This window comes from Gymnoscopelus microlampas (assembly GCF_963454915.1).
Source record: "Gymnoscopelus microlampas genome assembly, chromosome: 21".
In the NCBI taxonomy this organism is placed as follows: Eukaryota; Metazoa; Chordata; class Actinopteri; order Myctophiformes; family Myctophidae; genus Gymnoscopelus; species Gymnoscopelus microlampas.
This window is the reverse complement of record NC_139958.1, coordinates 4,013,380-4,031,387: the sequence shown is the minus strand read 5'-3', so window position 1 is coordinate 4,031,387 and position 18,008 is coordinate 4,013,380. Positions and strand designations below refer to the sequence as shown.

The window sequence follows — 18,008 nt, the reverse complement described above, 5'->3', positions numbered from 1 at the left end:
TTTAAATACTCGTGTTGTAGATCGGCTATTTTCAAATGGCCAAAATGCAGTACAGTAGGGCTGAAGTGGTTAATGTATGTTTTGTAATAATAATGTAAATCTACAAAGTAACTAGTAGCTAAAGGTTTCAAATAATTGTCGTGGAGTAAAAAGTACAATATTTGCCCCTGAGACGTAGTGGAGTAAAAGTACTGGAAATAGGACATACTCAAGTAAAGCAAAAAATCCTCAAAAGTGTACTTAAGTACGGTACTTGAGTAAATGTACTTAGTTACGTTACACCACTGATTAGAATGCATTTTCAAAGAAGTACCGGTCACACAGCGTTTCCTGACAGTGACGCCGTGTGAACACCACAGCTGTTAATGCACGAAGGCCAATCAAAATGATGCCAGCTGTGAAGACTCCCTCACGTGGAGCAGATAAAAACACACACAGACAGCAACACACGCACACACACCCTTCAAGAAGACCCTGACCCAAGATCACACTGACACACACCCTTCAAGAAGACCCTGACCCAAGATCACACTGACACAGAGACCACCTGCAGGCTGACATGTTGCTGGTTCCTCAACTCCTATGCCTGCTGGGCCTGGCACTAGGTAAACTAAAATAATGCTTCTTAAACGATTCTTTAAAACATCATATGGTTCAATATGGCAGTGGTCTGGGCAAGTCATTCTCGAAAATAGCAGATCTACAAGCTCACAATGCGTCGTGCTGTTAGCTTGTAGTAGCACTATATGAAGGTGTCTCATACCAAGTACATACACCTTGGATATACCGTTCAATTATAGGGTTTTTAAGTGATTTGTGTTTTTCTTTTCTTAAATAAGTTCTTTAAAGAACCTGGGTCTATAAAGGCTCTTTCTGAAACCTTTTTTCCCTATGGCATGACTCAGTCAGAAGAATCAGTCTCAGCTCCATTTAATTATGACATTAATACCTTTGTGTGTGTGTGTGTGTGTGTGTGTGTGTGTGTGTGTGTGTGTGTGTGTGTGTGTGTGTGTGTGTGTGTGTGGGCACCGTGCACGCGGCTCCCTCTGCCGAGGTGAAGCTAGAACGTGGTTCCTGCCCTCCGTTCTGGTCCACCTTCGACGGTCGCTGCTACAACTACGTGGCTTCGCGTTTGAACTGGCAAGACGCAGAGTTCAACTGCCTGGACCATGACTCCAACCTGGTGTCCGTCCACAGCCACGAGGAGAGGGACTACGTCCAATCCCTGATCCAGAACTTTGACCCGTTGAAGGGATACACCTGGATTGGAATGAGTGACGTTCACAGAGAGGGCAGGTGGATGTGGTCTGACGGCTCCAGGGTGAGATACACCAGTTGGGGGAATGGGGAGCCAAATGGTGGTGGAGATGAAAACTGTGTGTCCACAAACCACGGAACTATATGGGTCGACAACTGGTGTGGTTATACTTTTCCTTCCGTGTGTGAATTCTCCTTCTTTGAGTGAATTCTCTCCCTAATCAGTGGTTTGTCTGATTCAACCACCGACTTGTACTATATGGTCTCCATAATAAAAGTACATTAAATATATCCAGGTGTTTACTGGTTCAGTCATTTCAGTGTGTCTCCATCAGTGGTGGAAAAAGTACTCCATTTTTTAAAACTTGAGTAAAAGTATCAATACTGCAATGTAGCAATACTCTGTTACAAGTAAAAGTCCGGAATTCAAAATGTACTTGAGTAAACGTGCAAAAGTGTTGGCATCAAAATGTACTGAAAGTACCAAAGGTAAAAGTGCATTATGCAGAAGGTCCCAAATCCTTTGAAAATAGCAGATCTACAAGCTCACAACGCGTCGCCGCGTTGTGAGGGCTGAAGTTGTGTGTATGTTTTTTAAGCAAAATCTACAAAGTAACTAGTAACTAAAGTGGTCAAATAATAGTAATGGAGTAAAAGTAAAACATTTGCTTCTGAGATGTTTAAAAAAAGTATTCAAAAGTACATGCTTTCAAAAATAATTGATATCAATGCATTTCTGTATTGGAATTTAGACATTTTAAACAACAACACAAATCAATAATAGTCAAAGTAGCATGTGACAGGCTGTGAGCTTGTAGATCTGCTATTTTCACCATATTTGAAATGGATCAAATGGAACTGTCCGCCTCAGAGTTAAACACACACTGAGGGTTTTACAGTGTACATTGGGGTCAACAAAGATAAAGAATGGTTCCATTTGCACCCACTCAGAGTTATAGACATGAGGGTTCATTTGGAGCCCTGCTGGGCCACACACCAGAGGTTGAAAATACATGTAACACTGATGTATTAAATAAATCATTATAATACTGATATATAAAATCATTAAAGCGACTTCAACAGGGGGTCCGGGACCCCTAGGGGGTCCTCTGAGTTACTACAGGGGGGCAGCCAAATCTTTGTGTGATAGGATCATGTTTTTTTTTACATTGAACCCTAATGACTGAAATAAGAGCGTTGTTTATTGTGCAAGAGAAGAGGGGTGTGTGGGTTATTCTATTTGATTCTACACGTCTGCTACTTCCCCAACCGTCCCTGAACTGAAACGGTGCAAAAGACTTAGCTTTTCCTGTCTTGTAATACAACCATGAGTGAAAAACACTCAGATGAGTCAGTTGGGTTTGTTCACTGGTAGTTTATTTAAGCGTCCCTTCAGTTCATCAATAAACCAACGTCAAACTGTTGATAGAAAGTAAATAACGATCAGGAAGATAAACAATAAACATGTAGCATAACAAAAGAAAATACACTTGACATAGACATGAAATTACCTCTCTGGCTGCATAGTGCTTGTAAAGGGAATGAGGTTCAGTCCAAGGTACTCAAAGTTATCAGCGCCACGCTGCTTACAAACACGCCCGTTCACACGGGCGTGTGGCACACACTGCTGCTAGGGAGCCATTTGACTGGGACACCATATATGGCCAAATGTCCGGAATGACATAGAAACACTTTCAGCATAATAACTAAACATTAGCAAATAAAGAAAACAACAAACAATTACAACAATAAATGATAATGCCAGCAGCTACACTCCCCACCAAATCACTTCTGGGATTTCAAATGACCTTTAAACTCCTAAAAACAAAATATATTAGAACACAATATTTGGAGAGCCTCATGAATCTTGATTAGGGGCGGCAGTGGCTCAGGGGTAGAGTGGCCGGGTAGAGTGAACTGGAAAACCGCAAGGTTCCCAGTTCGATCCCGGCCTGGGGCGCTCCCCTAGAGTTAGTGTCGAAGTGTCCTTGAGCAAGACGCTGAACCCCTAATTGCTCCCGATGAGCAGGTTGGTGCCTTGCATGGTTTCCTCCGCCATCGGTGTATGAATGTGTGTGTGAATGGGTTAATGGCACAATCAATGTAAAGCGCTTCGGATAGAAGCGCTATATAAATGCACCATTTACCATTTACCATTTTGATTTCATCATAATACTTTTAAATTGAAATAATTCATCTTCTTTCCAAACTTCTGCTGCAAGCAGTAACATTCAAAGGCATATGTAAAATAACAAACCTTTGTACAACCCTCAAATCATAAGACTCAATATAACAATTCAAATAAACTTCAAATATGCCAACATTGTGACTGTCCAACCTTTTGACCTTTTTAATTGGTTTGAGACTTGTGAACAAGGATGAGCAACAGTAATGCTTTAGTCAGGTGGTCGACTGTTTTTGCCTCCCACATTAGCATATCTTATGAGCCCTTTTTTTCCTGTGCTCCTTAAAGTTCATCCTTTTCTTCCTTTTTCCTCTCCAGTTCATGTTATGCCCTGGATCCTTGTTGGAGCTCCTGGTAGCCTTCTTCAGGCGTTTAGCTGCTACTTTCTTGCCAGCAGGCTTCTTGGTTCTCTGTGATTTCTTTGTGGTTGCAGGCTTCTTTGCTGCCACCTTCTTGGGCTTCTTAGTCACTGCAGGTTTCTTGGCTGCAACAGGCGTTTTCACTTTAACTGCTTTCTCTGTAACAGGCTTCGTTACCATAAGCACTTCTGCAGCCATGAAAGAGCTGGAAGCACCGGGGCCTTCAGCGACCAAGCTCACTTCTGGCAGAGCTTGTGCGGCTAGATTTTCAAGGGCCTCCAAGTGCTCAAGTTCTTGTCTGATCTGCTCTCTATTCTGCTTCTGTATGAGGGCGAAATATCGCAGTACATCCAGCTTCACTTGCTGCTGGTCCTGCTCTTCCACAAGCCTTAGAACTGCCCGAATGGCTGCTAGCTCAGCGGTGGCTTCTCCATTATCAGAACACTTTAATGCTTCCTCTGTTCCTAGCATGTGAGCTTTATAGACATCACTTCGTGTGACTAGAATGCATTTGTACAGCCTGTGACGCAGATGACTGTTTGGCCTTTCAATTTCCCAATATTCATTGTAAAGGGCATTCAATTCTTCTAGATCTTTCCAAATAGTATGGACATATTCTAGCAAAATACTTAGTGGGGCCTTGTTGATGACAACTGTTTCGGCTTTCTATACTTTCCAGTGTGCATACTGTATACACAATCAAACTTGTATAACAAACCATTTAAACTTTTGGTTTGTAAACTCTCTTGAACCTCTTGGTTCCATCTTTTGGATTGGTTTTTAAGCTTGGGGTGCGTTGAAGGGATCCCTGCGGCTGCGCTTGCACCGAGCAGCTCCGGCCGTGGAACGGAGAGGGCGTGCAACACCTTGTAGGGGCAGTAGGGGAGTCGAATCGGCCCGCTTGGTCCCGGTTCTGCTGGACTGCTGTCGTCTGATAGACGGTAGACCTCTAAGCGGCGGCAGGGTGGCCTTGGACTGCAGTAGTTATTATGCTAGAGTTTGACTGTCACTCCCTTCACAGATGAGTCAGTTGGGTTTGTTCACTGGTAGTTTATTTAAGCATCCTTTCAGTTCATCAATAAACCAACGTCAAACTCTCTGGCTGCATAGTGCTTGTAAAGGGAATGAGGTGCAGTCAAGCCCCCAGAACCCAGTGGTTTCATTGAAGCCAAATGGACATGCTGGCCATTTGAGGTATTGCAGGTGTGCCCAATGTATATGAACGAGCCCATGGGGCCCCAGTGACGCAAATAGGCCGTGCCCATCACATTTTCCAATACGTTTCCAACCCGGAAGAAGGAGTGATTTCGGCCCATGCGCTGGGTGAGCAACTCAATGCAAGGCGATATCCGGTGCCCTCTCTATTATTTTTAACTGGGTGCAGTCCAAGGTACTCAAAGTTATCAGCGCCACGCTGCTTACAAACACACCCGTTCAGACGGGTGTGTGGCACACACTGCTGCTAGGGAGCCATTTGACTGGGACACCATATATGGCCAAATGTCCGGAATTACATAGAAACGCCACTTCCGGAACAACACTTTCAGCATAATAACTAAACATTAGCAAATAAAGAAAACAACAAACAATTACAACAATAAATGATAATGCCAGCAGCTACAACATTTGTGCAACTTTCAATGTAACATCCACAGGAACTAAACTGATAGATTTTTTTATATATATAAATTAATAAAATAAAAGTACCTGTTAACCGTTTGCAGGATCTTTTATCCAATATGAAACACCATACCTGTGTTTGGATTATACGCATTGCCAACATTGGTGACGACATGTCTGTAGATCAGGATAGTGTCAGTGTGGACATTGTAAGGTCCTGTGTTTCCGTGTCTGGATGCCAAAAGGGAGGCTGAGAAAGCCACTTGTTTGACTGTAAAACACACACGACACGCAATAGGATAACTGTGCAGTTCAGTACAGGTCTAATAAATACAAACAAGTAGGCTATAATGTTTCTTCTGCCTTACCTTCATTCCTCTTCTGTAGAAACTGTACCTCATTGCTCTGTGGCATTCAATCTGGCTTCAGTGGTTTCAAGAGCAGGTGAGAATGATACAATATAACACTTTTGTAAAACATTTAAGGCCTTTTTGTTATTCATAAAATATACTCAATAGTAGTACTATACCTTTCACCAGGCGTAGCTCCTCCTGGGTGTGCTGTAGCTCAGGGTCTTCAACGTTTTCAGGCCAAGGACCCCCTAGCTGAGAGAGAGATGAAGCAGGGACCCCCTACTCTATATTGTATAAAATTGTGTTTCAGATTTTTTTTTACTTAGCCTATAATAGCCTATAATACACCTATAAGCCTCTTTGCCAAAAATAGCCGATCTACAAGCTCTCAACGCCTCGCGCTGCGAGGCGTTGAGAGCTTGTAGATCTGCTGTTTTCGGCTAATGTTCCCCTCAGAAAAGGAATTCTAGGGTTCAAGTGGTTAATGTAAAAAAAAAAAGATCCTATCACACAAAGATTTGGCGGACCCCCTATAGTAGCTCTGAGGACCCCCTAGGGGTCCCGGACCCCCTGTTGAAGACCCCTGCTGTAGCTCAATCCGCATCTCTCTCAGCACAGCATGGATGTCAGGCTGGCAGGCTTGTTGGTCGTCACTGTTAACAAGCTTCCCGGTGCTCAAGAGGCAGGTACCGGAGCTCGGCTCCAGCCAGTTCCTGATATAGTATCAGATACTATTCTGGTTGAGAATCCCCGGACCACCGGTGGTCCGGGGACCACCGGTGGTCCTTGAGGGGGTTCCAGGTGGTCCCCAGCTAAAATGATGGAGAGTTGGTAACCAAATGGACCCTTATTAGATAGATATTTAACTCTTGAGAGCGCCATTCATATGAACTGTCACTTCCTACATCAATTTACAATATGATTCATTTGGAGGGTCACGGCCTGAAAAGTTTGGGAACCCTTGTTAGAGGTGTTGACCATAGCTATTTCCATTCATAAATGGTACCATTGACACATGTCTGTATATTACAGTCAACTAAACTTTTAATACACATTAAAACAGGTGTTAGCTTGTCTACTGTCACTGTATGTGTGTGTGTGTGTGTGTGTGTGTGTGTGTGTGTGTGTGTGTGTGTGTGTGTGTGTGTGTGTGTGTGTGTGTGTGTGTGTGTGTGTGTGTGTGTGTGTGTGTAATGTGAACAGCACAGGTGCTACAGTAGATTAATGAACCACTAGCATACAGTATACTGTATCTCCAAGAGGACGTGTATTCATTCAACTGAACAGTTACACAACATATTAAATATCAAATATACAGTATATTAAATGTATTAAAACAATCACAGCGAAACTAATCTTGAACTTTTTGATGGTAAATCCATAAAAATAGCCAATCTACAAGCTCACAGGTTGTAGATTGGCTTATTTTGGGTGAATCCTCCACCCCCCCACAATAGGGATGCTAGGGTTCAAGTGGTTATTATATTAGGCAAACATGACTTTATCCTCCATCCAACTGTGATGCTTCCATACAAACATTTTGGTTTCATGCAAAATAAACAGAATTTCAAATCTTTCAACAATCTTAACAGAGGTGAAATGAAGGCCCTTTCTGATCTGCAATCTGACCCTTCTGATTGTTATTGGCTCTGCTGTCAAGACTGTGGTTATCCTCAACAAAACACGTTATAATCTGTGTCTCAGAGTGGTGAAAAAAGTACTAAAATGTTTTACTTAAATAGGAGTATCAATACTGCAATATAGAAATACTCCATTACAAGTAAAAGTCCTAGAATTCAAAATGCAGTTGAGTAAAAGTACAAAAGTATTGGTATCAAAATGCGTTTAAAGCGCCAAAGGTTAAAGTACTCATTAGGCAGAATGTCCCAACTCAAGTTTTCAAATGTATAAAAATCTTTAGAAAATAGCAGATCTACAAGCTCACAATGCGTCGCATCGCGACGCATTGTGAGCTTGTAGATCGGCTATTTTCAAATGGCCAAAATGCAGTACAGTAGGGCTGAAGTGGTTAATGTATGTTTTGTAATAATAATCAAAATCTACAAAGTAACTAGTAACTAAAGGTTTCAAATAATTGCCTTGTAGTAAAAAGTACAGTAGTTGCCCCTGAGACGTAGTGGAGTAGAAGTAAAAGTACTGGAAATTGGAAATACTAAGTAAAAAAGTAGTTAAAAAATCCTCAAAATTGTACTTAAGCACAGTACTTGAGTAAATGTACTTAGTTATGTAACACCACTGATTAGAATGCTTTTCCAAAGAAGTACCGCTCACACAGCGATTCCTGACAGTGACAACATGTGAACACAATGCACAATGGCCGGGGGGGGGGGGGGGGGGGCTCCCATTCCAATGAACTCCAAATTGGAATCACACATTGAGAGGCCTCTAGAGTGTAAATGTATAGTTACTTTACACCACGGATTTTTTTCTCCCATTTCCAAAGAAGTACCGCTCACACAGCGTTTCCTGACAGTGACAACATGTGAACACAATGCACAAAGGCCAATCAAAATGATGCCAACTGGCCTAGACCGTGGCGTCGCGGTCTAGGCACCCTGGTTGAAAATCCTCAATAGCAGTGTGCCGCGGGTTCGCGTCCCGTTCCCGTCGGCCTTTCCTGCATGTCTTCCCCCCATCTCTCTCCCCATTCTTCCTGTCAGACTACTTTCCCTGTCCCTCTTCAATGAAAAATAATAAAAATATACCACAAACAAATCTTAAAAAAAAAAAAAAAAAAGATGCCAACTGTGAAGACTCCCTCTTGTGGAGCAGTCTAGCAGATATAAAAGACACACACACACACACACACACACACACACACAAGAAAACCCAGACCCAAGATCACACTGACACAGACCCTGACCCAAGATCACACTGACGCAGAGAGACCACCTGCAGGCTGACATGTTGCTGGTTCCTCAACTCCTATGCTTGCTGGGCCTGGCACTAGGTAAATATAATGCTAAAATGTAAAAATAATGCTTCTTAAACGATTCTTTAAAACATCATATGGTTCAATATGGCAGTGGTCTGGGCAAGTCATTCGCGAAAAATAGCAGATCTACAAGCTCACAATGCGTCGTGCTGTGAGCTTGTAGCAGCACTGTATATGAAGGTGTCTACCAAGTGCAGTACATACACCTGGGAGACACTGTTCAATTATAGGGTTTTTAAGTGATTTGTGATTTTTAAGTGACCTGGGTCTATAAAGGCTCTTTCTGAAAACTTTTTTTTCCCTATGGCATGACTCAGTCAGAAGAATCAGTCTCAGCTCCATTTAATTATTACATTAATACCTTTGTGCGTGCGTGCGTGCGTGTGCGTGTGTGCGCGTGTGCGCGTGTGTGCGTGCGTGCGTGTAGGCATCGTGCACGCTGCTCCCTCTGCCGATGAGGTGAAGCTAGAACGCGGCTCCTGCCCATCGTTCTGGTTCGCCTTCGACGGTCGCTGCTACAAATACGTGTCTTCGCGTTTGACCTGGCAAGACGCAGAGTTCAACTGCCTGGACCACGAAGACTCCAACCTGGTGTCCATCCACAGTGACGAGGAGAAGAACTTCGTCCAATCCCTGATCCAGAAGTTTGACACGACGACGGGATTCACCTGGATTGGACTGAGTGACGTTCACAGAGAGGGCAGGTGGATGTGGTCTGACGGCTCCAGGGTGAGATACACCAGGTGGGGTGTTGGGTGGTTGAGAGGGGAGCCAAATGGTGGCGGAGGTGAAAACTGTGTGTTCCTAACACACGGAACCGAATGGGGCGACCACTGGTGTGGTAGTACTTTTCCTTCTGTGTGTGAAAGACAAGTGTGTTACTCTCCCTAATCCATTGGTTCTCAAAGTGGGTTCCGGGGACCCCCAGGGGTCCTTGAGGGAGTTCCAGGGGGTCCCAAACTAAATAATGGATAGGAACCAAATGGACCCTTATGGGTCTGTAACTCTGAGAGTGTACAAATGGAACCAAATGGACCCTAACGGGTCCATTTGGTTCCATTTGTACACTCTCAGAGTTAAATTAACATTGATTTTACAACATGAATTGGGGTCCCAGAGATAGAAATGCCATTAAATGGGGGTCCGTAGCCCTAATGCATGTCAAACTGGGGTCCTTAAAATGTATCTTTTCAAATGGGGGTCCGCGGGCTAATAAATGTCAATTTGGGGGTCCTTGACATGAAAAAGTTTGAGAACCACTGCCCTAATCAGTGGTTTGTCTGATTCAACCATCGACTTGTATTATGGTCTCCGTAATAAAAACACATTAAATATATCCACGTGTTTACTGGTTCAATCATTTCAGTGTGTCTCCATCAGTGGTGGAAAAAGTACTCAATTAGTAAAAGTACAAAAGTGTTGGCACCAAAGGTAAAAGTACATTATGCATAAGGTCCAAAATCCTTTGAAAATAGCAGATCTACAAGCTCACAACGTGTCGCCGCGTGTGAGGGCTGAAGTTGTGTGTATGTTTTTTTAAGCTAAATCTACAAAGTAACTATAAAGTGGTCAAATAATAGTAATGGAGTAAAGGTAAAATCTTTGCTTCTGAGATGTAGTGTCGTAGAAGTAAAAGTATTGGAAATTGGAAATACTCAAATAAAGTACAAAATCTCAAAATCGTACTTAAGTACAGTGCTTGAGTGCATGTACTTAGTTACTTTCCACCACTGGTCTCATTGTGAAGAACATTCATAAACTCTATTAGCAATGGTGGACAGAGTACTCAACTCCAGTACTTAAGGTAAAGTAATAGATACTCCTGGTCAAATATTACTCAGTTAAAAGGTGAAAGTTCAAGTTAAAGTACTGGAATATACTTGCTTTCTTTTTTTTAAGTATTCAAAAGTACATGCTTTCAAAAATAATTGATATCAATGCATTTCTGTATTGGAATTTAGACATTTTCAACAACAACATAAATCAATAATAGTCAAAGCATGCGACAGACTGTGAGCTTGTAGATCTGCTATTTTCACCATATTTGAAATGGATCAAATGGAACTGTCTGCCTCAGAGTTAAACACACACTGAGGGTTTTACAGTGTACATTGGGGTCAACAAAGATAAAGAATGGTTCCATTTGCACCCACTCAGAGTTATAGACATGAGGGTCCATTTGGAGCCCTGCTGGGCCACACACCAGAGGTTGAAAATACATGTAACACTGATGTATTAAATAAATAATTATAATACTGATATATAAAATCATTAAAGCGACACTTTTTTTCTGCTTCAACGACTATTAGTCTAAAACAGGGGTTTTCAACAGGGGGTCCGGGACCCCTAGGGGGTCCTCAGAGTTACTATAGGGAGGCCGCCAAATCTTTGTGTGATGGGATCATGTTTTTTTACATTAACCATTTGAACCCTAGCATTCCTATTCTATGTGGAACATTTGCCAAAAATAGCCGATCTACAAGCTCACAATGCCTCGCGTTGCGAGGCGTTGTAAACATACATTACATTTGGTCTGAGATTAAGCTCCATACAATTTCAGGATTGACTGAGTGCACAAATGATCTAACCTTGTTAAATCATGAAACTTTGTATCTGCTGTTTAATGATAAGCGGGGATGGGGGGGCCTTTTGCCCACTGAAAATAGGATGTCTCGCGGAATACAGTGGGGAAAAAAAAGTCAACCCAAGATATAAGCATTTCCAGGAAACCAATAAACTCGGATGACGTCATTTCCGGATCCGGGCGAGTGGAAAGTGAACCTGATCAGCGCGATCTTTTATAAGTCAATTAAATGGCCTGCCCTGGGGCCCCGCCGTAACCACGCTAGGCCACTGTCTCTTTTGCCTGAAGAGATCGTGAAAGCGTCTCTGAGGCTTGAGAGGCGACCTTAGAGACTGCATCACGGATGAAGGGCTGAGAGGCGGCTGTAGAGACTGCAGCAGAGATGAAGGGCTGAGAGGAGGCTGTAGAGACTGCAGCAGAGATGAAGGGCTGGAACGGGATGGATGGAGGAGAGGAGTGAAGATCTGGACGTGATGTACCGCCGGGCGGGACGGCGGTGCCAGCGCTATCCTCTGGAAGTGACGCCCTCTCTTCAGGCGGGGACCCCTCAGTCCCTTCAGGCGGGGACCCCTCAGTCCCTTCAGGCGGGGACCCCTCAGTCTCTTCAGGCGGGGACCCCTCAGTCGGCTGAGATTCTATTTCTGTTGTAGAATTTATGTCAGTTATTTCAAAGCAGACAATCAAAGCAGAATGAATGTGAATACTGAAAGTACAGTATACTTGAGTAAATGTACTTTACTTGACACCACTGATTATACAGAACAGACATGCTTCTCTGCTGGACACCTATTGTTGCAGCCAGTGTGTTCTCGGTATATGTGTGTGAGAGAGAGAGAGAGAGAGGGGGGGGGGCGGGGGGGGGGGGGGGACCAGAACGCGTCATTCCAAAGTCTACAAGTGGTTTAGATTTTGGGATGACGCGGCCAGAACATACCTGGCATTTCCAAATCTTCCGGGTTAGTCCTCTTCTGCTTCTCTTCCTACACAAGCACAATGAAACAAACAGAGAAGATATTAATATTAGCCCAGCTCTATCTGTCTGTCTGTGTATGTGTCTATCCTGTATTACGTATTCTTGGTATCAAAAGCAAGAATAACAGCATATTGTGTTTCAGGAAGCATTATGAAGAAACAAATGTGTCTGTTGTGAATACATTATTATCAATGTTTAATACAATCAACGCTAACAATACGCCTCATTGTTCATGAGTGATTTAAAAAAATAATTTGTGACAGCTGCTGAAAGATGGGTTAACCTTATGCAGGAAAAAAATCACACCCTGTGTGAAGGTAGCGGCGCCTTTGATACATTTTGTCATCGATATGTGTTTATAATGTGTTTATAGCCACGTGTCATGTGAAGCTTGACCAATCACTTTGTTGACGGGTCTGACCAATCACTTTGTTGACGGGTCTGACCAATCAGAACGTTGACGGGTCTGAGTCTGACCAATCAGAACGTTGGCGGGTCTGATTGGTCAGGTATAGAGCAGGATCCGCTCTATACCTAAAGGTTTAGGTATAGAGCGGCTAGCGCCGCTAAAAATACAAAATATAATTCTGCTTTAAGTAGCATGTGAGAGGTCAAACTATTTTTCTTTTTATAATTCTGAATCCATTGCAAGCATTTATTTTGCACCAAAACCACTCCTTGGGCTAAAAACGTCCATAGCCACTTTTCCAGGTAATCTTTTGTGTAAAAAGACGAGAATCGTTTAAATGGTGACACGAGTGTGAAATTCAGATCATGTTTGGAGGTCACTTAAGAAACCGTACCAATCATAAATCAAAGATGGCGGACATTTATTTCATGATGGCCACCAAAGTTAGACTGATTTTGCATTTCAACTATCTTTGCCTATACCTGTGTTAGGTAGTGGAATAAGAAGAATAAAACCAACAGAAACAAAAGGGTGCCTATACACACTGACGTGCGTGGCCCCCTAAACGGTCGGTACCAACCTTTCTGTCCTTTCCGCAGCGATTTCTGCAGCGCATGGTGATGACATATCCTAGGAGTCCCAAACAGACGAGCACCAGAAGCACTAGGCCTATCCACTGGCACACAAAATAGACAGTTAAGCCAGCCTGATCGCCAGAGAATTAGTTTACATTGCACGGATTTGTGCACGTCATTCCGTGCATAGTCGCCTAGAAACCCCCAAATTCCGTGCATATGTACGGGGAGTCCCGCGGTGGGCGTAACCAGTCGCAACCCGGAAAAACCAGGAAGTAGAGCAGTCCCCACAACAAAATGTACGATTCTGTGCCTATCGGTACGTAACTCAAACGGCGCTGAGTAGGCTCAAGGGAATGTCGCAATGTTCAGGACGGCAACTCGCTCGCTTTAGCTCGATCGGTGGTCCTTCACACGGCGACAATTCCCTTGAGACTGCGCGCCTCCGAAATGGTTTAGTCACAATGGGGAGATGCGAGGCGGCTATGCACGGAATTTGTGGTTTTCCAGTGGTCTATGCACGGATTTTGAGAAACGTTGAAAAACGTTCAATGAGAACGTTTCCTCTGGCGATCGGGTTGGTTAAGCAGTGGTACTGCAAGTACTAGACAGTTGAGGAAATTACAAGTTAGTAAGGCAAAAGGCATCATCATTGCAATATGTAAGGGTTTTTAATACTGCATAATTCCAGTGGTGGAAAAAGTACTCAAATGTCTTACTTAAGTAAAGTAAAAGTACCTAAAAGATGTACTTAAGTACAGTACTTGAGTACATGTACTTAGTTACTTTACACCACTGCATAACTCTAACGGGATAGAGGTCCTTACCTGTGACTCTATGAAGAACGTCTGTGACTGGAGCATGCATTTTTCGTTTGAGAGGGTCTTCTTCTTGTGGGAACAGGTCACATTTTGAAGTGGCTTGCACCATTTCTGCGGAGTCGTATCCACAAGATTCACAAATCTACCTTCCCAGTGTGTCATGGCACAGGTAAAGTAGCGCCCGTCGAGGAACAGTATGATCAGCCAAATGATGGAGGGGACGACGCTGGAGCACATGTCACTCCATGTGCTCCCTTTGACCTTGATCTTAGTGCAAAGCATCAGGAGAAAGGCCATGACGGCAGGAATGATGAACAGCATAGACGAAGACAACGCGTTGATCCAATGTTCCTTTCTACAAGGACACTCGAACTGTGTCTCCACGAGCTTCTCCAGTCCCATGAGGATGAAGCTGAAAGATGCATTCGTTGCCATAGGACTTTTGTTAAATTCTTCTTTCAGTGAGTGAAACCATTCTGCTCCGGATTCTAATTTATGTTCGTCTTGTTTTGTCTTGTCTGCCCTGGCCATGTTGATACCTTTGTGCGTCTTCTGGCTTACTCGCCTGTTCTTTCTCTCTTAAGTACATCCACATCAGATTGTGATTGAACAGAGGAGGGGGGCGTGTCATCTCTCATGACCTCTCAGCTGATTGGTTCATGAGGGGTTTCAGGTGGGGTTACATTTTAAACAGACAAACAGGAGGGAGTGGAGTAAAGTGTGTGTGTGTGTGTGTGTGTGTGTGTGTGTGTGTGTGTGTGTGTGTGTGTGTGTGTGTGTGTGTGTGTGTGTGTGTGTGGGGGGGGGGGTTCTATAATAATAATGATAATAATAAACTTTATTTGTATAGCACCTTTTAAGAGCAGAGTCACAAAGTGCTTAACAGAAGAAATCGCAAAACGTGACACACACCAATAGGCATGACATACATGTCATTTTGGGGGTCCTCGACATGAAAAAAGTTTGAGAACCACTGATATTATACTGTCTCTCCCTCTCTCTCTCTTCTTTCCCCCCGACACGGTCGAGGCAGAAGGCCCCCACCCTAGAGCCTATAGGGTCTGCCTGACGTTTCTTCCAGTTAAGGGGGAGTTGCCACTGTTGCAAAATTGCTTGCTCAGGATGGGACTGTCGGGTCTCTGCTCTACATGTAAGGTGTCTTGAGACAACTTGTTGCGATTTGACACTTTAATAAAATTGAATTGCAAATTTAATATTATAGCAACATAGTTTTATTTGTATAACTGTTAGGATTTAGAAGACATTGTGTAGAATCCCCCAGAAGCACAGATTTGAGTTAAAAATGTTCGCTTTGAAAAACATATATATTCAAAGATTTGCACAAATTGTTCACGATTTTTCAAAATAAATATTAGATCTACAAGCTCGGTGACACGCTATGAGCTTGTACATCTGCTTTTTTTTTTAAATCCCAAAGTATAAAAAAATTATGGTTATAGCTATAAAAATCTAAAATGACACAGTATGCGTTCCCGGATTGAATTGAATGAATGTGTTAAAAAGACAAATAGAGGGAGAGAAGTGGAGGGGAGACCACAGACCAGACCTTTACAATTCTTCTCCAACATGAACATGTACAGATAGGTAGGCCACCCACTGCATGACACGTAAGCCCCCTGCATTTGGGGTTTCAAAATGTCCTGTTTTCATGCTCTGTATACTCTTATTACACTCAGTGGTGGGAAAAAGTATACTCCAATGTTTTTACTTAAGTAAAAGTATCAATACTGCAATGTAGAAGTACTCTGTTACAATTAAAAGTCCGGAATTACATTTTTTTCTTGAGTGAAAGTACAGAAGTATTGGCATCAAAATGTACTTAAAGCACCAAAAGTAAAAGTACTAAAATGTTTGAAAATAGCAGATCTACAAGCTCACAACGCGTCGCGATGTGACGCGTTGTGAGCTTGTAGATCGGCTATTTTCAAATAGCCTAGGTATAAAATAGGGCTAAAGTGGTTAATCTATGTTTTATAAACTAATAATTCATATCTACAAAGTAACTAGTAACTAAAGTTTTCAAATAATTGTAGTGGAGTAAAAGTACAATATTTGCCTCTGAGATGTAGTGGAGTAGAAGTAAAAGTATAGACATTTGGAAATACTCCAGTAAAAATGTACTTAAGTACAGTACTTGAGTAAATGCACTTAGTTACTTTACACCACTGATTACACTGCATAGCGTTTACAATTGAAACATACTGTGCATTACAACTACTGAACCATGGTTTTATTTTAGTATTTACATGTTTACATGTTTTGGAGCGTCACACATTGAGCGGTTTGTTGATTTTTCATCGACTGCAGTTTAGTTGGTTGGACCTTAGACTTAGGGTCCTATCTTGCGCGCCGCCTTACCTCTTATCCCTAAACTTATTAGCCATATTTTACTCTTTAGAAAACCATTTTAAAATAGTTCAAATAGCCGATTTACACAGACACATTGTGAGCTTGTAGATCAGCTATTTGAACTATCTGAAAGGTTTCATGACATTCAGTTTTACCACACATTAAAAGTCTTTATCGTGGTTGTAGATTTATCCGGGCCTTCCAGCGACGGAAGTTGCGTATAATCATTGCCATATTATAATGTGTGTATTTTTCCTGCTTGGTTAAGATTGTATAAACTGAGTTTTAATCGAAAAGGTACAAATATGCACATTGTAGAGGGCCACAGCTCTGACCTGTGGCCTGGAGTCAACAGGAGGACATGAGAGTCACATGAGAGTGTTGAAAGGGTTGTTTGATTAAACAGTGCTAAAGTCCTGTGTTGCCACATTTAAGATAATAGGCAGGTGATATTTGGTAAGAAGTTAAGTGACTCTCTTTTAGGAATACTTCAATTTTAAAATATCGAATGTGTTGATATGGCCAGTCTGCTGTTTGCTTATGGTTCACTACATGAGAGATTGTTGTTGTTGAAATGTGTGTGTGTGTGTGTGTGTGTGTGTGTGTGTGTGTGTGTGTGTGTGTGTGTGTGTGTGTGTGTGTGTGTGTGTGTGTGTGTGTGTGTGTCCCCTCCTCCACTCAAATACATACAAGGCCGCAACCAAAGGCTGTTAAGCACAACCACAATCAATGTTTAAAAAATGCTGTAGGCTACTGTACTGTACCGATTGTCAAAGATCATTCTGAGTTCCAGTCAGACAATATACTGTTGCTTTCAGGCAGAAACCTCTTATCTCCATATTTCATCATTTTATGTTTGTTACTTCGTCAATCTACTAGTGTCACACAAAAGTAACAAAAATAGCCGATCTACAAGCTCAAAACATGTCATGCGACGAGCTTGTAGAGTTAAGTGTCTGTGTTGTTTTTTTTATTTCTATTGAACCAATGAAAAGTATTAATAAGCACTTGTAACTATTAATAATAACTACATTGGATCCATTGGAACATTTGCTCCACTTTTTCACATTTCTTGAAATGTCACAGTTTTGGACTGTGCGGTCGGTTTCCACCTGACCGCAACGCTAAACTGGTGAAGGGGTGGTCGCTGCTCTGTGCTGAGGACAGAGACAGACAAAGACAGACATTAAGTATGTGTAGGGAACATATGCCGTCTTTGAGGGGGATGGTTGCGACTCAAAACCCTCAATTCTAATAGTGAAAAATTCCAATGAAGAAAAGCCACCCTACATTTTTTAAATCAGCCTCATGGCGCTATAACAGGCAGATTCATATTTTGGCCTATAACTCTAACACTGTAGGTCATACTATCAACATATTTTTTTTCCCCTGGATTCTGTGACATTTCTTCCTTGGCCTAGTGGGGATGTGTGTGCAAAGTTTCACAGCAATCGGACGCTGCGTTCCTGATTTGAGGCATTTTGTACAAAACGGGCCACTCCTGCAAACTTTGGAAGCCAATCTTAGCCAATAAGGATGGAATATG

The 18,008-nt window shown here is 42.5% G+C and overlaps 1 protein-coding gene across 1 annotated transcript; it reads left to right on the top strand.

The window, feature by feature from the left end:
* Positions 1-472: 472 nt before the first annotated feature.
* Positions 473-9,621, top strand: LOC311037350 (galactose-specific lectin nattectin-like; the record flags this gene model as incomplete). Its single annotated transcript, XM_084046477.1, has 3 exons — positions 473-605; positions 9,158-9,473; positions 9,600-9,621. Exons 1-3 carry the CDS (start codon positions 560-562, stop codon positions 9,619-9,621), a joined length of 384 nt encoding a protein of 127 aa, XP_083902603.1. The 5' UTR covers positions 473-559.
* Between the last annotated feature and the right edge of the window lie 8,387 nt (positions 9,622-18,008).